This window comes from Porites lutea, chromosome 14 (genome assembly GCF_958299795.1).
Source record: "Porites lutea chromosome 14, jaPorLute2.1, whole genome shotgun sequence".
Lineage (NCBI taxonomy): Eukaryota > Metazoa > Cnidaria > Anthozoa > Scleractinia > Poritidae > Porites > Porites lutea.
The window spans coordinates 7747147-7772554 of NC_133214.1; the positions used below are offsets into that span (position 1 = coordinate 7747147).

At 38.2% G+C, this 25408-nt stretch overlaps 2 protein-coding genes across 2 annotated transcripts; both read left to right on the plus strand.

The window, feature by feature from the left end:
• Window positions 1–224: 224 nt before the first annotated feature.
• On the plus strand, window positions 225–1361 carry LOC140925064 (adenosine receptor A1-like). The gene has a single exon (XM_073375019.1). It carries the CDS (start codon window positions 225–227, stop codon window positions 1359–1361), a length of 1137 nt encoding a protein of 378 aa, XP_073231120.1.
• A 7800-nt stretch (window positions 1362–9161) lies between these two features.
• LOC140925065 (histamine H2 receptor-like) lies at window positions 9162–10169 on the plus strand. Its single transcript, XM_073375020.1, has one exon. The coding sequence runs from the start codon at window positions 9162–9164 to the stop codon at window positions 10167–10169; it is 1008 nt and encodes a 335-aa protein (XP_073231121.1).
• The last annotated feature ends 15239 nt before the right edge of the window (window positions 10170–25408 follow it).

Genomic DNA, 25408 nt, shown 5'->3' on the forward strand with positions numbered 1-25408 from the left:
TTGTGCCAATGCACCCAATTAAAATATTGTAAATGAATTTTTAATTCCTAGTAATCTTCATCAAAATCTGCTTCAGTGTGAAAAAGTGCTGGGTGGTTGTTGGCTCTAGAGCCCCTCTCTAACTTTCTAATCATCTAAAGGTTTTTAATTCGATACACTTTCTTAGAACAAAAAATATCCTGCTACTGACGGAAGTTGCACGCCGGACAACTTCGCATGTTAATATGCTTCTACTTCTTAATATCTCCAGGTCTTCGGTTCCAGAAAAAGTAAAGTGTAATTCTAATGAGCTTGCTTGGCAAGCGGAGTACTTACGAGACGATACATACAAACATCTGGTTGCTCTGGTGGCTATCGATATTATAGCAGCTCTGCTTACGATTCTTCTAAATGCACTTGTTATTTTCACGGTGGCAACGAGGCACCGACTGCGAAACAACTCCACCATACTTCTTGCTTGTCTAGCTGGGACGGATTTGTTTACAGGGCTAGTAGCTCTACCGGCCGCTTTATCGCTAGACTTAAAGCGACTTTATGGTTTTGGGCCATTCTGTTCCCCAGAAAAGGCATTGATTGTGCTAACTACGACGGCGACGTTTGCTTCGCTCAGTCATCTGGTCGTGATCAGCATAGACCGTTATATAGCTATCAGATACCCCTTGAGATACCAGGATATTGTCACAGAAACAAGAATATTGATTAGCATTGTTCTCGCCTGGGCTATCACCTTGATGGTAACAATCAATGCACTTGTTCTGGCTCTAGTAGACAGTGAAAGCATCTACACTGATCATTGGCGCGCGAACATTATAACACAAATTGCCATCGGAACCCTTTTTTTCACTGCTATTTCATTATCTTACGGCTACATTTACTCAGAGACACGGCGACAAGTTAAACGCCTCAAAGCCGAACAACTGCCTCAAGAAGAAATCCAAAGAATCAAGAAAGACAGAAGGGCATCTACTTCTCTGGCAATCATTCTGATTGCTTTGATAATCGCTTATTTGCCAGCAACAATAGTGGGGCTGCTGACTACTCTTCCACGTAGCATTTCGGTACCGCCGCGTTTCAGAGTCATCATTTGGCGATGGGTAGAAAGTTGCATCATGTTAGGCTCTATGTTTAACCCTGTTATTTACTGTTGGCGTATGAAGAAACTGCGAAGCGCATTTCTCGAGATACTACATTTAACAAAACCTGAAAACACCCTTCCAGAAACTAGAGGAACTGAGCGCAATCAACCTGGATCCAGCTCATACCAGGCTTTCTCGTTGCCCGAAAAAGGGCAACCAGTTTTGTTGTCATTTCGTCCGCTGCAAGCAGAATACCTCACTTGCATTGAAGAAGCCAACAAGTAATAGATCTTGCTTGAATGAAATCATATTGTGTTCCTAAATCAGTTTGCACTGTACTACTAAGAGTGCTATAGCGGCTGAAGGTTGAAACCGACTACTCGGGGCTTTCAGAATCTTGAGCGGCAATGCCCAGCTGATTTTCGGCTGGACATGACCAAGCCACCTTAAAATAACTTCTTCTAAGCCTAGGTACAAAAATCCAAGTTTTTTCCTAGAATTTTTAGAACGTCAAATGGGATTTTTAGACGATAATGTTAAGAAAAATACAGCCAATAGCATAAAAACAAATTTGGGTGGTTCTAAGAAGCTCCAAGCGGGCTCTTGCCATCCAAATGCTACTAGTAGGCCAGTGGTTTAGCCCATAAGTTATGGTCATGTCTTGTTAGCATCACTGTAAGGCCTTGTCGCCTAGAAGCACAGGAAGCTCATCATGGCAGAAACTGCAGAAGCCATTGAGATTGATTCAACTGAGCCCCAGGCTCAGTATAAATCAAGAAAGAAACAGAAAGGTACAAACGATTTTGAACGTTCCAAAAGCCCCGAGTAACATTATATGCAAATTATGTGATTATTTCGAAAACAAAATTGGGACAAATCGGAATTTTTAAAAGAAATTTTGAGATTTTTAAAGATAAAAATGGGATTTAAAGACATTTTTAATTTTAGAGAATTTCCGGATAGATTTTTAGGCCATTTTCGGGATTTTTGTATCCTCACGTCATACAAGCCTCATTCAATAATTGTAAATTATACGATTCGTAGTGGTAAGTGACCAACAACTGGATTTCAAGGAATAACACTGGCTATGGCCAGGAGATCCGTATGGGGACTCTCTTTTGTAACTTTGTAAGCCAGGTATAAGAACATAAAGTCTGGGGCCAATTTAATAAAACTTTTACAAGTGCAATTTACAAGTGTAACCACTGTTTTAGACTCTGAAAACGATGGCTACACTTGTAAAATTTTTATAAAAGTCACCCTGCATTTACCTTAACAACATTTTTATCATTTATTAACCATTCCCTACTAATATACGAGGTCAAATTAAAATAATAATAATAATAAATTATAATAATGATGAAAAGCAATGATAATAATGGTAAAAAAAAACAACAAAAAACAACAACAATAATAATAATAATAATAATAAGAAGAAGAATAATAATAATAACAATAGTAATAACAATAAACACGGAGCCAGTACGTGACCTTATGTAACTTAGTGTAGCACTAGACGATCATATAGGTATGTTCGCCGTAATTCGAAAGACACGTGTCAAAAGCTCCCTGGAGCATTTGAAAACAATCCTTGATGCAAAAATGCCCCCCACCCTGGGAGATAAACCGTGCCTTTCGCATTAATTAAATTAAAAAATAATCAGGTCCAGTTTTGTATTAGATTTCATTTAAAATATTTCTCCGTTTCTGATTGGCTAAAATCCCACGCATAATTTATCATAACCGGCTACTGTCGAACAAATTTGGAAGAATTTTTCGATATGTGAAAAATGACGTCAATCGTGCAGCAAATTGCCAGATTATTGAACCATTAACTGAGAAGACCTGGGGACGAGTTTGAGTTGTTTTTGGTAGTGAGTAGAACATGGAGGAACATTTCACTCGTTTCACGAGAAATAAATAGGCGAACCGTTTGGCTAAAAGCATAACAAGACCAGCAAGAAGACAACTCGAGAGACGAAATCTGCCATTTGGAGAATATTTGCGGAGCTGACAACCCTTTATCTCCTAAACTTGCCGATTAACATGCACTATCGAAGACAAACTTAACATCGACGAAGGTAAGCATGTTTAAGCTTGTTTTTAAACTAGGAATTATTTTGAACGAATAATAAAACAATTATTGAATTCGGCTTTCGTATCATCTAAAGAATTATGAAGATCTCGGAGGGTGTTACCCGCCTCGGCCTACGGCCCCGTTGAACACCCTCCTCGATAGCCCTTCAGATGATACTCAGCCTCATTCCATATTTAGGCATTGAAACTGTTTCCTGTCGTCTGTTGCTACAAATGGCAAGAACGGATATAGATTAAACCCAATTCTTTAATCTTCTTAATGCTATAACTGCAAAAATCACCCAAAAAGTATTATGGATTTTACTTCCTGAAGAAATTTGTTTGATATTTTCGAAGGCACTGAGTTAAATGACGTAAGCAAACAATTGACCTAGAACAGCAATATCCTCGTGACGCATATAAAGCCCCGTTAAGTTCAAATTTGTTAAAGTCACAATAAAACGCGTGATCGAAGCCAACACACTTGCTCTTAAAGGCAAATATAGCAGTATTCGTAACCAGTAGACGGCAAAAAGAAGTGCCGAGCAGTGGCGAGAAGTGCCGACTTAAAAAACAGGTCTTGTTTACACGTATCTGTGTGTTTTTAAAAAAACACGACGACAGGTTAAACGCCTCGAAGCTAAACAACTCATTCAAGAGGACACCCAAATAATCAAGAAAGACAGAACGGCAGCTTCTACTCTGTCAATCATTTTAATTGCTTTGGTAATAACTTATTTACCAGTAATAATGGTGGGGATACTGACTGAAGCTCTTCCAGGTAGAATAGCATTTTGGTATAATGTGAACATAGCCTATACGAACCTAGTACATGTTAAATTGCTAGTTCTACCACCACTCGTGTAACAGCGCGTTTCCACAGTTTGGCCAAAATGAAATTGGAGGAATCAGTTTAGACGTCGATATACTGTAAAATTCCGAAAAAAAAGCCTGGGGCTTATATTTTTTAAAGGCCCTTTATGAGGGGCTTATTTTTGGAGAGGCTCATATTAGGAGGGACTTATCTATGGAGGGAAATTTGCGTTTCAAAATCGATTGGGCTGGCCTTATAATTGGAAGGAAATTTACCGCTTTGCTTTGTTTTACTTTGGATTTGAGGGCAATTTCCAAGTATAAGTCCCTGGGGGGCTTAAATTGGCTTATATTTAATTTGGAGGGGCGACTTAACGAAGGGGTTTTTTTGCGTTACGAGTTTGGGGGGCTTATACTTGGAGAGGCTTATTTACGGAATTTGACGGTAACAGTTTTTGGCCCAATGTTTCAAAAAGAAAATTTTGAAAAAATTAGGGTTGTAAAAAGGACAGCTTGAAAAAAAAAAAAAAGAATATTGAACGGAGCAGGTTACAAATAAAGAAATCAAACTAAAGCTAACATTTACTTTACAACCGTGTTCAGCCAGCTGCAGGCTTGCCATTGCTTTTGGCTCAGATCTTGGTATTAATCTGACTGAGAATAAACCTTAGAATTTGCATCTTCAGAACCCAATTTATCCAGTTAAGTTTAAAAAAACAAACAAACAAACAAACAAATTTTTGTGTTTGCACACCTAAGGCTCTTTACTTGCGTGAACCAGGTTATCTCCCTCGAGAACCATATGCCTCTGCGTTCGAAGAGGAAAACTAGTACAATAAGATGAAAAAACAAAACTTGAAGCTAGCAACTACTCATTAATTACTTTCTCTTCTTTCGTTGGCTTTCAGAGAAGGTTCTTTGCTATTCCGGTCGCGATGAATATTTTAGATACGTTTGTGTGTTTTCGTTAATTACATTGTTTGAGAAAACTAGCAGAGACAAGAACCAAAAAGAAAGAAAGAAAGAAAGAAAAATAAAAACTAGCCTTCCGTCAGATTTTCTCTACAGATAACTTGCTCTTAAAGATGATATATAATTGACGGCAGGTCGTTTTCAGGCTGTTTATTCCTGCATTGCATGCAAGGTGAATCTTTGAAGATTCACGTTGGTGTTTCGTTGCATCAAGATTTCGGCGACGTAAAATGCTGCAGACTAACAGATCAGTTGAATGACAATACAAATCAGCTTTATAGCACCGCTTCGGGCTTGCGCTGTGCGAATCATCAAATATTTTGATGATTCACGCTGGTGTTTTCGTTTCATCAAGATTTCGGCGAAGTAAAATGCTACAGACTAACAGGTCAGTTAAACGACATTACAAATCAGCTCAGTTATTGCACTGCTTCGCGCATGCACCGTGCAAATTATTAAATTTTTTTGATTAACTAATTCGTCATCTTAAAAAAAATTTGTTAATACAGTCACTCAAACGTAACCGAAGCCAACACATCGGCAGGTCGTTTTGTTGCTGTTTATTCCTGTACTGCAGTATGCAAGGTGAATCCTTAACGTTTGACACTAGTGTTTTCGTTTTATCAAGATTTCGGCGACGTAAAATGCTGCAGACTTACAGCTCAGTTGAATGATAATACGAATCAGCTTTATTTTGCTGCTACGCGCATGCGCCGTGCAAATCATCAAATATTTTGATCAACTAATTCGTCACCGCAATCTGATCGGCAGTGTATCGTAGCTTCCAATTTAAAGCCATGTTCAAATATTAAATAAAATTTGTTATTAAAGTCACATTCAAACGTAATCGAAGTCAACACGCTTGCCCTTTAAGGTGGAATAGCATTAGTCCCACGTTTACCATTAGACAGCAAAACTATCGTTTTTTCCCCTCAAAATCTCTGCTTGTAAAGTTCGAAGTGCCCACTTAAAACAGGCAGTGTCCGCGCGTATCCATGTAAAGCCCCGTTAAGTTCAAATTTTTTCCAATTTCTAACCAGTCAGAAACAGCAAAATCCAGATGATTCTAGAACAGGGATAGGTAAGTGCCCAGGCCTCTCCCGTTCTTCTTATATTTCCGTTATCTCCATAAATAACCATTCGTAGCTCCAGTTGTTGAGTACTAAATAGCAATGGAATAAAATTCAATAAAAAGGAATTGAAAAACATTAACTGACTTTACTAAAAAAAAATTAACCAAGAAAAAAAGGGGGGAACCAAGAACTATAACCCAAGCAATTTTTAGAAAGTCTCAAGACTTTCGAGTAAAATATTTCTGTCAAGGACTAGAAAACAAAGCATTTTTGGGGGTGGCTTCAATCTTGTTTAATATTGCTCCAACATGCACTTAGCTGGTCTCGCTGTACTCCAGCGCAAACGCATCCAGAAAGCGGCCGGCTATTTCCGTCACTATGAATATTTAGTTTGTGTTTAGGGTGTAAACGAAGGGAACGTTTTAAGTGACCACAGCTAGGCTTTGTTTCGTTTTTCCATAATAATTGGTGGCAAACGAAGAAAAGGAAAAGTTGATAGGAAACAGGAAATTTTATGAAAAGAAAACCTTAACAATCGTGTGAAATATCATATAAAATCCAAGCTGTAGTCACTTTCAAAAGTTCTTAACTTAAAAGTAGACCTTATCCAAAAGCTCCGCTATTCCGGTTACGATGAATATGTCGGATTAGCTTGTGCGTTTTCGATAATTAGTACCGTTTTAAACGTAATAGGAAAAAAGACCCACTCGTAAAGTTGGAGAAAAAATGTTATAATACATAAAACAAATCATAGATTTATTCTCGTACGTTTATATTATTTTTCACTTTCAAAAATTTAGTATAACTGAACACACTCAGGTTCACCTTCAGACTATTTCCTAGTAGCACCTTCCGACGTTTTCAAATTTAATCCTCGTCCCACCAAGTTTTTCGCCAATGCGAAATGCTGCCTACAAACAGGTCAGTAAACGGGATAATTTTTTTTTTAATATTTGATACCGGTTTCGCTGCATTGCTTCGCGTTTGTGTAGTGCAAGTGTTTAAAAAAATGGTTAACCAATTTTTCGTAAATTGAACCTTTGCAAAGAAATTCACGAGCCTACTATACACTAATATCTAGTAGTAAGATTAATTTGTCAGTTGACCGTGCTTCAATCGCATTAATTAAGGTGGCTTCGTCATTAATACAGGGGCATTGAGGTATGACGAACTTTTTGTCATAAATTTTTCGTTTTCAACGCAATGGCTGAGAAACTTTGCAATGAACAACAGATATCATTCAGCAATAATATGGAATATTCCGATTTCATCGCTGATATAAAGATTTTTTGCGAAATTAGCGCTTACATTGACCCTACTTTTGCTGTTCAAAGAAACTTGCGTTTAGTAAAGAGTTTTACTGATATTTGTGACTGAAATTTCTGGTGTTGGCTTTTATCGATATGATAAATATGTCAGGTAAATTTCAGAGAAATGTCATTCGAGCAGAAGTCCTTGACTGGAAAGTCTTTCAAAATTCAGCTGTGAAATTGTTTTGGAATTTCAAATAAGCAAATTGCTCTGAGGAAGAACGAGCAACCGGGACCTCGCAGAACTGCCGCCCATGCTCATTCTCTTAGTCATAAGTGCAAAGATGCTAGACAGTCCTATCTGAGCTTTGATACAAGGTAGCTTACAATCTCAATACCTTTTTCTAGAATTGGAAGCAACTTACAGCAGTAAAAGCCGTTGAAGATGCATTGCAATACATCAAAATGTATGATGCAGGAGTTTCAGCCAAATCCGTGCAAAGGGATAATTAAAAAATGTCAATTAACCAGTCATTCGACTTCAGCGCAAGGTTTGGAGCAATTTACAGTGCTTCTAAAACTAACGAGTACCTCTTAAACAATAGCACGATTTTAAGAATAAGCACACACTGGAATAATTTGTCCCGAAAATTCGAACTTAGGCGGCTCGTTCTTCACCAGAAAAATTTGTTTTTGAAATTTCAAAACAATTTCACAGCTGAATTTTGAATTTTTTTCTAATTACGGATTTCTGCTCCAACGATTTCTCTGAAATTTATCTGGCACATTTTACTAGACACGATTTTCTCATGAACAGTGGGGTCGACTTAAATTGCTAATTTCGCAAAAAATATTTACAAGCAAATTTCATTTTATTGCCGAATGATATCTGTTGTTCTTTGCAAAGTTTCTCAGCCATCGCGTTGAAAACAAAAACGTTATGACGGAAAGTCAGTCATAGCTCAATGCGCCTGTATGACGAAGCCACCTTAATAGTTTGATGCACCGTGAGGTCCAGTTGTAGGATGCACTTCAAGCCTAAAGTTAACGGCATCCTAGACACTTTACACTTTCAAACCGATGTTCTATATGTACAAGTCCCCAGTTTATTAAAGAAGAGTTGCCATTTAAAACAGGTGCGTTCGCACCTCATTAAAATATCAAAACAACCTGACGATCTCTTCTGATGTCTGAAAGCTGTCAGCGCAGCACTCTTATACGGAAAAGATAAAAGTGAAGAAAAGGAAACAATTACGAAGGCCACTTTTTAAATATTCAGTACCAACTTAGAGAAAAAAAAGACTTAACAAGTGCTGATCGAAAGTTTCACTTAAAAGAAATTTAAAGCATTCGTCTGAATGGATGTAAAGACGCTTTTAGGTAATATACGTATGTGCTTATATATATATATATCTACAACCCGAGCTCACGTTTAATACTGTTTGTTCCAAATAATAACAATAATAATAATAATAATAATAAGAAGAAGAAGAAGAATATAGTAGTAGCAGTAGCAGTAGCAGTAGCAGTAGCAGTAGCAGTAGCAGTAGCAGTAGCAGTAGCAGTAGCAGTAGCAGTAGTAGTAGTAGTAGTAGTAGTAGTAGTAGTAGTAGTAGTAGTAGTAGCAGTAGTAGTAGTAGTAGTAGTAGTAGTAGTAGTAGTAATAACAATGATATTAACAATTTCAAAAATGACTCTGTCAACGTCACCACAATCACTTTGTCAAAGATTGTAAGACCGAACATTTTTTTTCGGAATAGCCTCGTTCCCTGATTCCTTCCCTCTCGGAGGTCTCTGTAAATTTCATCTGCAGAATATAACTTTCTATATCTGAAATTCATTTAAATTTTTAATTGCGTTATTTTCCTAAACCAAAAAGAAATAGTTACTGTTGGAATTATATGCACAACTTCATCCGACCATCGCTGATAATTCTACTTCTTAATCTTTCCAGGTCTTTGGAATTAGAGGAAGAAAAGTGTCTTTTTCATGAGGCTGTTTGGCGAGCGGAGTACTTGCAAGATGACACGTTTAAACATCTGGTGGCCCAGGTCTGTATCGACATTGTAGCAGCCCTACCGACGATTGGTCTAAATGCACTGGTCATTTTTGCTGTGGTAACAAGGAACCGACTGAGAAACAACTCCACCATACTTCTTGCCTGTCTAGCTGGGGCAGATCTGTTAACGGGGCTTATTGTTCTACCATTTGCCTTCTCGCTAGACTTGAAGCGATTTCTTGGTGTTGGGCCATTCTGTTCGCCAGAAAAGGCATTTAATGTGATTATTACGATGGTAGCTTTTGCTTCATTCAGTCATTTGGTCGTAATCAGCATAGAACGCTATATAGCTATCAAATATGCCTTGAGGTACCAGGATATTGTCACAGAAACGTGGATAATAATTAGCATTGTTCTAGCCTGGGCTATCACTTTGACGGTGACAATCAATGAAATTGTTTTGGCTCTAATAGACAGCGAAAACATTTATTCAGTTTATTCACACGTGAGCTATATAATACAAATTGTTATCGGAATTCTGTTTACTATTGCTATTTTACTGTCTTATGGTTACATTTACTCAGAGACACGACGACAAGTCAAACGCCTCAAAGCCGAACAACTACCTCAGGAGGAAGTCCAAAGAATCAAGAAAGACAGAAGGGCGGCTACTACTCTGGCAATCATTCTAATTGCTTTAGTAATTACCTATTTACCAGCAATAATAATGGCTGTACTGACTGCTCTTCCAGGTAGCATTGCAGGACCGCCGCGTTTTAGAGTCATCATTTGGAACTGGGTAGGAGTTACTATCATGTTGGGTTCCCTGTGCAATCCTATCATTTACTGTTGGCGTATGACGAATTTGCGACGCGCATTTCTCGAGATACTACATTTAAGAAAACCCTGAAAACATTCTGTCAGAAACAGCAATTAGATGAACTCAGCGCAATCAAGCCGGACCTAAGACAAACTTAAAGCTCACTCGTTGGCCGATAACAGGCAACCGGTTTTGTTATCATTTCGTCAGCAGCCAACCGAGTACATCGCTCGCATCCAAAAAGCTAACGAGTTCTAGTTCTTGCTTTAATGCTTTCAAATTGTACAGTCAAAGCCCGCTTTACGTACACCCACTTAATATGGACACCTTATTGCTACGGAAATTTTACCTTTTCTCCGGGTAAAGAAAGCGCTTACATTTCCTCTAAATTTAACCCGTTTAACAAGAACACTTTCTATGACTCCCTCAGTGTCCGAATTAACGGGATTTGACTGTACTCCTAAATCAGTTCGCACTGTATCGAGCCTATCTAAGGGTTTTTCCGACGAATTCCAAGTCGCGATGATCTCTTTTGATCGCTGATCAGAAACGACAATCTTGGAGATAAATCGATAATCCCATTGCCATTGCGATCAAGTTTGACTACGTTAGTCGTGCGATTTATGGCAGACGAATCTACCAAAAAAATGTGCTGCACTTTCAGAGTTTTCGTTTTGCTTATTAAACCCATTGCTTTTTCTATTTTGTCGTTTTCGTCGTCTTCGTGGTTGCTCGAGCCCTCTTAAGTAGCGCTACCACGCCAAACATTACTTAATATGCGGCGATTCAGCTGAAAAACCGACGATTTGATGGAAAACGCGCAACGAAAACGACGTCCGTAGTTACCCATAGAGAGGCTCACTACTAGGAGTGCTATAACAGCTGAAAAATGAAACAGTACCCGGGGCTTTCATCGACCTTGAATAGGTTAGGCCCGGTTTCGATTTCCGGCTGACAGGGTCTAAAAATTACGTGTCCTTGTTGTGTCGTCTGCAAATGGGGTGCAATTGTTTTGTACGTTATATTTATAAGCCAAGCAGCTTTTCTTCCAGGACCACGCTGTTTTACGTACCTCTCCCGCTTTTTCCGAACCGTGGCCTATTCCACGATATGGCACAGTTAAATACGGCAAGCATAGTATCAGTTATTTAGGCCCCTATCTTTGGCGGAAAATTAGCCAAGACATACGCAGTAAGACTAGCCTTGGTTCGTTTGTGGGAACTATATATATGCAATCTTGATATGTCAAGCCTGCTGGATGGTTCGTGCAAATGCTGAGCGTGTACATAATGCTTACTCAATTGTTATAGATATTATCGCTGACACTTCTTTTCTTTTATCGTATGTGTATATATTTTTAAACTGTTAGATCTTTACTTTGATTTTATGATTTTATTTAGTGTCCCCAGTTAGCTTTCCTAGCTATAAAGACCTTGACACTTAAATAAAGTTCACCTATCATCTATCTATTTGTTAAGAAATATTTCATATGTGGCTACTTTATGTCTCCTTTCTCTTTTGTTTATTAACAAAGAACAAAAATAGACGGTACTTTTTATTGAAGATCAAATTAACTTAACAATCAGATTTGCAATACGAGACTTTGAAACGTGTCTTTAAAAGTACGGCGAACATACCCTATGTAGTTTAGTGCTACACTGGATTATATAATGGATCTCTGTAGTGACTGGTTGACACATGACAAAAATGTTGTAAAGGTAAATGCAGATTCAAACTTTCTATTTAATTCTTTTACATATACAACTTACATAGTTACATAAGGGAGTCGACCGATGGACCTCCTGGCCATAGCGTTACCAGCAGCATTTGAAAACAATCATTTATGCAAAATTTGGGGGGACGGGGTGAACAGAGTGTATGAGGGTTTCGAAAATAGAGAATTGTTCTGAAGTCTGCCGTCGTGATATATTCCCTTTGAATTTCGCAAGATGATGCACGTAAGTCCCGGATACATGTCGCGGCATTTTGCTCGATATGATCTAGATCTCTAGCAGGTATTCCAGGTAAGTTGTTGATCGTTGCGCAAACACCTAACAGTCCAAGAACGCCTTGAATCCTGGGAGACATCCAAAGGAGCTATGTCACGCTCTTAGCCATCTTTCGTTTTACAACAATTGAGCGAATCCTCGCGCGCTGATTGGTCGAGAGCTATGGTCTATGACAGTATAGACCATCGAAATGACGTAACATTTTCCGAGAAACTTCGCAGGAAACTAAAAATAAATGTAATTATAAAAAACAAATCGACTATAGAAATGATACCATAAAATGCTCAAAACTTTGCAGTGAAACCACTCGCCTGTGGCTCGTGGTTCCACTTAAAGTTTTGAACATTTTATGACGTCACTTCTGTGGTCTATAAGAGTGTAGACCGTGAAAAATTGTGGTCGATTTGTTAAAAAAATCGAAATATCTTGGTCCTGCTTTGTTTTTTAAGACTATATGAAAGGCATTGAAATAGTTTCGTGTCGTCTGTTGCTAGGGATGGCAAGGATGGACATGGATTAAACCCATTTTTAAAAAAAATGTTTATAATGATATGCCGGCGAAAAAATAACCCACAAATTATTATGGATAGTGCTACCTAGTGAAGTTTGTTTGATATTTTCTTCATAAACTCTACTCAGTCGTGTGGGTAAAAGCACTAATGACTGATAAGCAAAGAATTTATCTAAAACAGCAATATCCTCGTGACGTATATATAAAGCCACTTTAAGTTCCCTGCTTCTGATTTCTAGCCAATCAGAGGCAGAAAATCCAGATGATTCAAGAACCTGGCTTGGTAAGATTAAGTGCCCAGGCCGGCTCTCCAGTTCTTCCTATTTTACCAAATGACAATGGAACAAAATGTAATGACAGGATTTCCTCGCTAAAAGTTTTTCACGTCCTACTTTATCGACGGTCGAGTATTCTTCAAGATATTTACTTTTCATATTGTATTGAAACGATTTCTTTCCTAATTGATTGAATACGTGTGTATAAATAAACGAAAATCAAGGACCTCGATTCGAGAGAAATTACATCACTGCCAAAGAGCAAAAACGTGATGAACATGACGCATCATCTCAATCAACGTCGAAAATGAAAACTCATGCTCATCACAAGACTCATTTGCATACACTGAAAGCCTATGGAACAACACCCAATCAGTTAGCTTCCCCATCGAAGTTTTGCTCAGAAATTTTCTTCTTTTTTCCGACCACTGAAGTATTCACTTGTTTCGAAGTAATCAAAGCTTTCAAGCGATAGAATTCGTGGACCGACCCGTTCTGGAAAAGCTAGACATCTTTCGCATTAATCTTCCCTAAGCCTTCTTCATAAAACATACATGGTGCTCTGAATATGTTGTCAGTCACGCCGCGATTCTCAACCCCAGTTTTCACGGTCTCCCCTAAGAACACCTGGTACCATGACCCTCTTTTGGCAAGCACACACGAAAAAAAAAGCTTGTATTTCTTAGACCAAAAAAAAGACGCGACAAACATAAACTGAGTTTTCTTAAAAAGTTAACTAAGGAAAAAAAGGGAAAGAGGAACTATAACCCAAGCAAACTGAACTTTGAGGAAGAGTAAAATATTTCTGTCAAAGACTGGAAACAAAGCATCTTTTTTTTTGGGGGGGGGGGGGGGCGGGGTTGGCCTCAATATTGTTATCAAATATTACTCGAAAACTTAGCCGTACTCGCTGTACTCCAGGGCAAACGTATCCAGAAAGCGGCCGACTATTTCCGCGACTATGAATATTTAACAAAGGGAATGTTTTAAGTGACCACAGCTGGGATTTGTTCCATTTTTCGCTAATAATTAGTGGCAAAGGAAGGAAAAAGAAAAGCTGAGAAGAAATAAGAAACTTTATGGCAAGAAAGCCTTAACGATCGTGTGTACTAGCACATAAAAATCCAGCTGAAGTCACTTAAAAAAAGTTTCTAACTTAAATGTAGACCTTCTCCAAAAGCTCCGCTATTCTAGTTAGATGAATACGTCGGATTATAGTTTGTTTTTTTTCGATAATTAGTACCTTTTTTAAACGAAATTGGAAAAAAGACCCAATAGCAAAGCTGGAGATAATAAAAAAATGCATAAAACAAATCATACATTTATTAAATAACATAACTTTCACTTTAAAAAATAAGTATAGCTGAACACAACTTTGCCTTCAGACTATTGCCTAGTTGTGTCTACTGACGTTTTTAGGCTGATTCCTCGTTTCACCAAGTATTTCGCCGATTTGAAATGCTGCGCACCAACAGGTCAGTAAATGGGAGAAAAATTGTTAATTCCACATTGGTTTCGCTTCATTGCTTCCCGTGCATGTAATGCAAGATTTAAAAAACTGATTAATCAATTTTTCAAAGCTAATGAGTCTTTTTAAACAAATTCACGAGGCTACTTTACACTACTATTTAGTTTAATTTGTCAATTTACCGTGCTTAAATCGCATTAACTTCCTGCAAGTTAAACGTGTCCTAGACACTTTCAAACTGGTGTTCTATACAAGTCCCCAATTTATTTAAGAAAAGTTATCATTTCAAACAGGAAAGCTTGCATAAAATGTGAGAACAAACTGACGATCTCTTCTGATGTCTGAAGGCTGTTACTGTAGCACTCTCATGCAGAAAACATGAAGTCGAACCTCTCGAACTAAACAAACAAACAAACAGAAAAAAAATAAGGAGGCCACTTTTTAATATTTAGCATCAATTTCAGAGAAAAAAAAGTCTAAACAAGTGCTGATCAAAAATTTCACTTAAGGGAAATATAAAGCATAAAGTAAGGACATTTTTTGGATAATACACATGTATGTGCTTAAGCCTGAAAGCGGAGCTCACGTTTTATACTGCATTTGTGAGTTGCAAATTATAACGAGTTTTACGAACCTACTATCATCTTTAACTTTGCCAGTTATTTGTACCTCCCTCTGGCATAGAACGACCAGAAAGCAGTGATGCCTGAATTAAAGCCCTCTTCATTTCAACGGGTGTTGCATTACTTAAAAAGAAAGGCGGCGGGATTGCTTATGCTTGTGTTCAAAGTTATTCAATTAAGCTTCCTTTACCAGGAGGGAGTTGAGTTGACCTGCCCGTAGTTTCTTTCTTAACGAACCAACCCCTGGACAGAAAAATATTTTTTCTTTCAACCGCAAATTACCAAGTGAAACATAAAGTAACATTTTGTGCAGGCGCGGAATACATGACAGTTTTCTTCTCAAGTACACTTTATAATGCTGGAAAACGAACTTCGTTTTGCTTCTCGGGTAGAATGAAGGACAAGAGCGTTAAGTCTGGGACAGATACAAATAAAGGTTCTGCTTACGAGAAAGAGAATTGAAAAGCTACACATTAAACGTAAATCAATTTGCTTTAGCTTAATTTCAATCTTTGATGAAACGGAGAGTCGGATAAATCAACATGCATAACAACACGAAAGCTTACACTGGGCTATTTGCGGTCGAAAATTTCGACTTCCCAAATTACGTTTTTGTGGAATTCGAAAAAAGAAAGTGCTGGTAAAACAGGAGAGTAAACCATTGAAACCGAGCAAATATATAAAACAACAACGTTCTTCAAAACAAATCGACCGAAAGATCCGTCATTCTCATAAAAGTTGAAAACAGACCCATCAGATTTGCGACAGCAATGATAAGATACTGCTATTCCCTGCATAGAAAAAATATTTCTTTAAAGAGATATAGAGTTAGAGCGACAAGGTAAACATTCAAGTTTTTGTGCCGAAGACTTTGCTATGAAAGGAGGTCATTTATAATTTAGTTTAAGAAACAAGACCGCATTTCATCAGATACGTATACCTAGAATTCGGATTGTAACGAACTGTTTTTTTAAAACCACTTTCCGTGTTTGGTTTTCGGATGAAACACCTCTTCTCGTGTTTGATCCATTAAATCAAACACATCAAAGTTCTTTGAGAAATATTCCTCCATACGTCGTGGCATCTTTTACCTCTCGTCTCGCTGTTTGATATGTAAAAAACACTATATTTCGTGTTTAATCTTTTACTTCATAGTACTTGTCGTCACGGTTAAATTGACTCTTACATCATAGTTCCTAAAATAATTACTCCGTCCGCTACGCTCCATACTTGCTCCCTTTTATAGTCTCGCTGTATGATATGCGAAGAAACACTTGGGCTCGCGTTTGATGACATAAGAAATCAGAGCTAGACGAAATAGCAGCACACCGCCTAAATTACATTTTTGCTTTAATATGATGACTTGTCTGTCAAAGGGGAAAACCTCATCTGTCAAACAGATGAGATTTATATATTCTTGAGCCTAAAGAAAAAGGAGAAAGCAAAGGGTAATGAATTTGTACTCATTACTTTGGCTTAACTTCTGAATGAATGTCAACATTGGCAACTAGATAACTCTGTCAAACATTGCAAAACCGAACATTTTTTTCGGGATGGCATCGTTCGTTTCAATATTGTGAAAATTCAGCTGTCTTTTTGTTTATACGCAGTTCGAAGAGAACGTTTCAAGTGATCACAGCTGGCTGGGCTTTCTTTTCCTTTTTCGATATAATTACTTATGTTTTGGGACAAGGAAAAAAAAAGGGAAAATGAAAGGTGTAAATTAGGGGGAAAAAAATATATCTTATTGGACGGTTTAGTGTGTAGTATCGTGGAATATTTTTACGAGTCACGCTGTATTTTGGCGAGCCCGTAGCGTCAGTCAAAATACAAGAGACGAGTAAAAATATCCCGCCACGATACCAAAGTCACTACCAATAAGAAATTTATTATTCAACTCGAAGGGTTCGAAAGGTATAAAATAGAACTAAGTAAATTATTATATGGACTATAAATATACATGGTAGAGATTAAAAATCTGTGTTTAATTCTCAGGTCCTGCTTTTCTTACGAAATGCTAAGCTCATTTCTCTGTTTTCACTATCACACCATCAAAAAATAAAAATGCATACCATTCAATACAGAAAGTCCAGAATCTGGGAAATGAAAGAAGATAAATATACAAAAGGCCTCGCCAAGACTCAGGTCTGTGCGATATTTCATTATGCGAGATATTCGGAAAAGCGTTGTACCCAAATTTATAAGGCTTTGTATCGAGACACCATGTTGGTGTCCCTTTGTGGGGCACCATAGCCGCCGGAAACCGACAGAAACATCTGTCTTTGAGTTTTCCAACACATGAGTGAATTCATTGCTTGAGGAATTCATAAATATTAAAGTTATATTTATTCTGAGACAAGGAATGTTTAGATAGTAAAATCTCAAAATTTAAAATGAGTAACGTTTTTAACCAACATATAATAGACTAGGTATACCTATCGATAGAGTGCCAACGAGCAAATCATGCTTATTTTGCTTAGGAATAAAATTCCTTTTTTTCCCGTTTGACCGTTTCTTGGTCCCTTCGTGTTGCAAGGATTATTTTCTTGAAAAGGTCTCAGATTCAGTCTGGTGGCTTTACAAACCTGCTATGTAAAATTGTGAAGTGCCTTGAAAGAATAAAGTCAGCTTTGCAGAGGAAGCGATCGGGAATATTATTAAGTCCAGCTACAAATCTACTGTCGGTTCGGTTTCACATTGTTGATAAATATTTGCACAGTTTAATCATTTACACCTCCTTTCAAATTTCCCGAGTCTTTTTGTTATCGGATTGAAACTTAAAATGATTCGCTGGGCCATCTGAAATGTTTCCAAGGACAAGCGATGTACGGCACGTCGGTATTTAATGTTAGTTCATTATTTTTATACTGAACTCGGCCACGTTTCGAAAAAAATGGCGTTGTTTTCTTTTCCTTTGTCGTTTGCTTTAGGCTTGTAATTCCTTTTTGTTCTCATTGTTTTTGTTTGCTGGTTATATTTTTTCCCCAACACCAGATTTTCCAACAGAAGCGACTGCATTCTTCGTGTCAAGCTTTCCTTATCTCCTCGTGTAATCTGATCCTTTTTAGTGGTGAGAATATTGCTTGCTGCACATAGAACACTTTTGCTGTTTTACAAACTTCTCTTCGTTAAAATTTAACATCATGGCCCCTAAAATTAATAGAATATATCAAGTGCTCATGTCTCTTGACTGCGGTGGTCGGGTTAAACAAAAAAATTTAGGTAAAGAAACACAGGAAGTCGCGACGGCGGGAAGTGTGTGAAATTTTGTTTGTTATTCAACTTGAGCCCGTGCGCCAGGTACTGCCTTTTGATTGGTTCACAACTGACCACTTGGTCTCAGGGGAATCTACATTACATCGGGTTACACTTTTTTCAGCTCGATCGAGAATTTTTCTGCCTATTGCCCAGTCTTGCGCGGCTCTATTCTGCTGCCGCCTCGCCATCCGAGCGTCTTCGCTCGGATGGCTCGTTGGCAATAAGGGTGTTTAGGTGCTGTAATGCCTCATGAAAGAAGAAACTCAGAAGAACCGATAGTTTCTCAGTTTGAATTTTGGTGACATCATGTGAAAACCGAGATTACCACATTACAAAAATCCTTGGACTTCGTGGAAGTCCTTGTCGTTAAGGACAGAGAATCCAGTCGATACTTTGAACAGTGCTATGACAGAAAAATCAAGCTGGTGAATTCTTTCTCATAGCCAAGAACGCGAATTTTTTATTAAGGGAGAAATTCCCTGGAAATCGTCAGAACGTACGGCTCTTTTTTTTTTTTGGTGCCCTTGTTCTTTTGTTCTTTACAAAATGCATCAAACTTCGTCGCTCACCACTACGAATCTTTCGTCGGCCATAAAAAACAACAACAACAACAACAACAACAAAAATCTCAGCGGATTTTGTGAGAAAAAAGGAAGGCGAACACCAAACATCAGCCTGATTAGTTAGTTTCGTCCTTCCCTTTACAGAGAGATCGACTCCGTGTAAATTGCTCGTCGCTGAAGGACACAATGTGTAGGGCGTTTTTACATGACGTCACCGCGTCCGCCATGTTGGTGTCGCAAATCAATAAACCAGCAGCCGCGTTGGTGTTCCAAGCCAGTCCTCTGGGAGTTGAAACTTTTTTCTTAAGTAAAAGCTTTCTTTTGTTCCAATTTATTTGCAAAGCTGCTGACCACGTGAGTGAAAACGCTCTATAAAAACCGGCCTTTATAACATTACATAAAGTGGCTGCCCAATTGAATTTTGAAAGAGATGGGGTGGGACGGGGGATTGGGAGATTTAGTTTCGGTAATTACTTTTTCAAAGCCTTCTACCCTGACCGAGTTTGATCCCTAAATGTTTGGTGTAAATAAAAGGTTATTGACTCTATGTAAGATTTTGGTTCATTCCAGGTCTGTTAGCAGATTATTTTCTACCCACTAAAGACCACCAAGCCTTGCCCATTTAAAAGTTTAGAGAAATATAGATTTGTGGATTTTCTTTCAGTGGTTTCAAGTTTATTGTTTGAAGTAACTAATGTCTGAGTACATTTACGGGAGCTTCGTTTTTAGCCTTGGCTAAATTAAACAATTATCCCAGCTGAACTTATACTGTTTTGAAAAATAAAAATGTCCAAATTATCCAAACGTTCTTTGTAAAACTTTGGAGAGTCGTGGGCAAAAATTTCACATCATATATTTGCATTTCAGAAGAAAGGAACCGCAAATTTAAAACATTTAACAAGAGATAATGATCGGGGACGTTGACTTCTATCCATAGAGATCCTTTTTTACAAATATTATGCGCCGATCAATTCGAAACTTCAATATCCCCTTCGGGCAAACCCCGGGGAGTGGGGTATTTGACCATTGCCCAGGTGGGGTGGGGAATTTGAACTGGAAACGTCAAGTTTAACTTCTCTGGACGATCCGGGTCTGACGACGTGGTTCGATAGATGCATTGATTCTCATATAGTGACATGGAGGAGTTTAAAGGTATAAGCTTTTTTAAACGAATGGCTTATTCGGCAAAGATTCAAAAGGTACTTGTATGCGTTTTTGAAGGTACCATGTATTAATTTTTATCATTATTTATGTGGTTTATTATTTTTTATGTGGTTCAATTGCTGGTTTTCAGTGTCACGCCATTCAAAATAGATCAAAATAAAAATCAAAACCGTTCAATAGATAAAGTCTAGAATCTGGGAAATGAAAGGAGGTAGATATACAAAGACCCTCGCCAAGTTTCAGGTCAGAGGAATATTTCGCATACGATATATCTGAAGAAATGTTTTACCCAAACTTATAGAGATTTCTATGGAAACGCCATGCTGGTGCTCACCTGGATGAGCTCCAACATGGCGGACGGAAACCAACAGAAACATCTGTTACCGAGTTTTGCCACAAAAGCGTGAATTTATTCTTCGAGAAACTCATAAACATAAAAGTAATACTTTTTCTAATACATGAACGGTTTAGATAGCAAAATTTCCTGAATAAGTCATTTTTTTAACCTACATGACAGCTCTCTTGGCCGTCATGTAAATGCCGCGTCACGCAAAAGCTTAGAAATTCAAGTGTACTCTATCACAAAACCAAGAACTCTTTTCAAGCGAAAATTTGTACGAAAATTAGGTTTCAGCTGCTCTAATGCATCGTGAAAGTAAAATCTCGGTAGGATCGATAGTTTTTTAGTTTGAATTTAAGTGACGTCATGTGAAAACCAACAATTGCCAAACAACATCATGTGAAGTCCGGAAGATTCGCTTAAGTCTATTTTTCGAATTCACAATCTCAAAAACATTTCTTTCTTTGGAAGGGGCATTTGACCAATACATTCAGCTAATATAATAGGAATTTGATCAGGCCTGTTTTAAAAAGTTCAAATGCCCGGGGGGTTTGCCTTGGGGTGGGGGGGGGGAGGATGTTCGAATTGATCGGCGCCCAATTTTATTTGATTGTTTTCTTTCTTTTTATGTAAGTTGGATACCCATCAAATCTTTAAATTCGAAAAACCATTTTGAAATAGAAGTTCACTGTAACTGGCAATAATATGTTAAAAATTGTTAATATTACCACGCCTTGATCTTTCCAGTTCTTTAGTTCCAGAAAAAGAAAAGTGTAATTTTTATGAGCCTCTTTGGCGAGCGGAGTACTTTCAAGATGACACTTACAACCATGTGGTTGCCCAGATGTGTATCAGTATCATAGCCGCCCTACCAACGATTCTTCTAAATGCGCTGGTCATTTTTGCCGTGGCAACAAGGCGCCGACTGCAAAACAACTCTACCATACTTCTTGCTTGTCTAGCTGGGGCCGATTTTTTGATAGGGCTTGTTGCTCTACCGTTTACCTTCTTGGTAGGCCTGAAGCAACTCCTTGGTGTGGGGCCATTCTGTCCGCTAGCAAAAGCATTTATCGTGATAACTACGATGGGAATCAATGCTTCGTGCAGTCATCTTGCCGTGATCAGCATGGACCGCTATATAGCTATAAAATACCCCTTGAGGTATCGGGATATTGTCACAGAAACGCGGATAATAATAAGTGTTGTTCTCGCTTAGGTTTTCACGTTACTGGTGACAATCAATGAACTTGTTCTGGCTCTAATAGACAGCGAGAGCATCTACCCGATTTATTCGCAAGTGAACACTTTGATACAACTTGTTGTTGCGACTCTCTTCATTGCTGCAATCTCAGGGTCTTACGGTTACATTTACAAAGAAACACGACGACAAGTTAAACGCCTCAAAGCCGAACAACTGCCTCAGGAAGAAATCCAAAGGATCAAGAAAGACAGAAAGGCCGCCACTACTCTGGCAATCGTTCTAATTGCTTTGGTAGTCACTTATTTACCAGGAATAATAGTGGGGGTCCTGACTTCTCTTCCAAGTAGTATCGTGGCACCGCCGCGTTTCATATGCATCATTTGGAGCTGGGTAGGAATTACTTTGATGTTAGGTTCCCTGTTTAACCCTATTATTTACTGTTGGCGAATGAAGAACCTACGGCGTGTATTTCTCGAGATACTACATTTAAGACAACCTGAAAACACTCGGCCAGAAACAGAGGTGAGAGAAATACAACGCCATCAACCTGGATCCAGCACAAACCAGGCTTTCTCGCTGCCCACAAATAAGCAACCAGTTTTGTTGCCGGGTCCTCAACTGCAAGCCGAACACATCACTAGCATCGAAGACGCCAAAGAGTACTAGCTCTTGCAACTTGCTTTAATGATTTACTCCTTAATTAATTGTCACTTGGTCAAGTTGTAGTGGAATTGCAACGTAACCCTTTAAGAGTAGTTTCTTGGTGTCGCTGACGGGTGCAATCACCAAATGAATACATAATATTACTGCTTATAATAATGGTTTATTCACAGTATATCCGAAGTTTGTTTTCTCGGGCTCCCTTAAGAACCTTTTCTTTGAAGTTACGTAACTTATCGCATTTATGGCCCTCAAAATTTATAAAAAAAAGAATGCAACATGCTTAAAATTATTCTGGTACAAGGTTTTTGTCCAGTGAAAAGTAAAATTACTCAATTTCCTCACGGATTCCATCTTAACACGAAATTTGTCCTTGTAATATCAAAGCTCTTAATAAAATAGAGTAGTCATGATAATTGGGCACAAGACTGATACTTCAACAATTTGTAAAATTATGGGATAGGTTGGAATAACCACAAAGAACAAGAATATTTGCTAAAAATAAGCTCGTTGGTACAAGCTAGTGATGGGGGGGAAGATATAGGCCCCATTACGCTCCGATTAGACCATATAAATCCCTTTAAATCAGGCCTGGATCGTAAACGTTGCGATCTCAGGCAACCAATTTGCACTAACGGGCTCCTTTTTGTCCTGGGGGTTTTTTTCATCTTGTTCTTTCTGAACATGCTAACCAATCCCATAATATCACAAATTATATTTCTCGTGATGTCTCACTTTTCTTCTCTATTGGAGTAAGGACCTTGGGCTGGTCTGGATTGCCAGGCTAACTTGCCTTGCGAGGTGATACTTTTCGTTGTATTATGCCATTCAGCGGAACCTCAGCTACCAAAATTGGCTACAATCTTGGACGAAACTGTTGAGAAAATTGCATACTTGGGGGGCATTTTTCCTAATTCGTAGCCGACCGATTCTTCCCTCCCCCGCCCCCCTTCCCCTGGAAGCGGCGTCGTTGGGTCTTCAAAAGAAAGCCGGATCCCTAAGCGTTTGTAGGAAGCAACTTTGAACTGGGGGAGGGGGTTTTCTTTACGCAAAACCGTTGATTTGGAAATAGTTTTGTCGCGCTAGGTAGTGCGCATTAATGAAAACATTTTCTCAAGTAGTTTTGTCCAGGATTGTAGCTTGGTTGCCATGCAGTCTTATAGTCGATTGTGGTCGCTTTTAATTTACGGGCCACGATTTCGACAGAGCAAGCCTGCCTGGCTCATACAATCAGGCAGAACATGTCTAGATATTCTAATTAAAGCCCCTTTTAGATACCGAAATGACAGATTTTCCTCTTCCCTTTTATATACGTCAATTCGTGGTTTAAATAAGGCACAACGAAAGCGATAAATTAAACTAGTGAGAAGTTGAAAAAATCAGTTATTAAGAAAAATACTTAATACACTTTACCATTCTTTTTTTTTTTTTTTCTCTCAGTCTTCTTGCAGTGAGGAGTCAGTCTGCCATTTTCCTACTAGGTATCAGTGAGATTCACACCCGTTTATATACCTGAAGCCTGAAAAGGATACCTCTTTCGGGTGGAGCCTCCTTGTATAGGCCATTACAAGAAGTACCCTTCGGGGGTATAGGCGAATCTTTGTTTACACTTTTTGCCTCATTAACATATGCTTATCACTAGCTGATGACGCTAATAAAATAAAAACTCTGAATATTGAAAGGACATAACAATTGAAAATTTGAGCCCAATACACCGAATGGTTTCGGGAAATTCTCTTCTAAAAACTCGAAATTTTACAGAGAATGTATGGCGCATTAACTTTTTTACCACACGGCAATTTCGCAGTTTTTGATGGCTGATATTTCCTTCAATATTGCTTGCAAAGAGCTGAAAATTGCACAAATTGCTCAACTTAATCAGCTCTTTCAACTTTTGCATTTAGTTCATATATACGGCCACGGCTCCTATGAGTTAAGTCGCAGGCTAATGAGGAAAAATGTAAACAATGACGTCAACAAAGATTCGCCTATATGAAACGTAGCTCTAGAAAAAATATTCAGTTGAGTGTTTCATCTGTGCTGGTACTCAAACACCTCGACCAATGTTTGTACCTCGTGCTTTCAGCACAAGTATCGAAACGGTCATGGTTCTTCGCGATTTGTTACATAATTTTAGAGATTTAAAACGGATTTCCGGCGCTATAGGCAGAAATGGCTAATAAATTTCACCCAAGTTTGAAACGACAACTAAGGCATATTCTTTTCAAAAACAATTCAATAACAACATGGTTAAGCTTTGTTGGTAAATTGGGGCAAATTAGCTCTTATGTTTCATGGTTTATACTACTACATGAGAAATTTCTGCGATTTGATTGGCTTAGAGCAGTGGTATTTCAGCTTAATTTGAAATACCTACATGTGAAAATTACAACCTTCTGTGGATAGTAGTATAAAAAAATAATAGCATGATTTGTACATGATATTTGGCATAAATACCACTCGTGATATTTCAAAATTGTCTCAAATTTCACTTGCCTAACGGCTCGTGAAATTACGTATAACAATTTTTGAAATATCACTCGTGGTATTTGTGCCAAATATCACTACTAATCATGCTATTACCTATATATTATAAACGTTAGAAAGTACAAAATTGTTCGAGTGTGGCCTTTAACTGCTGTAATTAAGAGGAGAAATTAAACTCCGAGCTTTCGCCGATCAAAGGCATCATCAGGGATGATGATTAACCTCGGGACTGTCAAGTTTTTTAAAAAAAATTTATCGAGCGGTTTTTAAATAACGGTGAAATATTTGTAGAAGTGGACCAAATTACATACAAAAATGGTAAAGAAAGAAGCCGAACGTAGGTTATTACGAAATTCCTCTTTCTCACAATCGGCCAAAGCAATCCCCATCTTTTTTCGTACAAAGTTTCAGATGGAATCAAACCACTATGAGCTGAAACCGCATTTCCAGACCTCCTCATTTTCTTAAGATATTAGCTAATTATGTCGATAGCATGTTTATTCACTGTTTTTATGAACCTTAAAACTTTATTTGAAAATGTTTCCAAAACGCTCTCATAGGATTTGTTCAAACTCTGTCATAACCTCGGCAACTAAGGGAGGTAGAAGCTCCCTTAAGCGATTTCCGTCAAGTAAAAAACGTAATGGCGCCATTATGTTGCCATGGTAACTCTGATGTCAATAAAACATGGATTATAACAGATTTTCATCTTTATACCGAGCAGCTGTGGTAACCTTTTCGCGTTATCTTTAATATTGCCGACGTGGTAA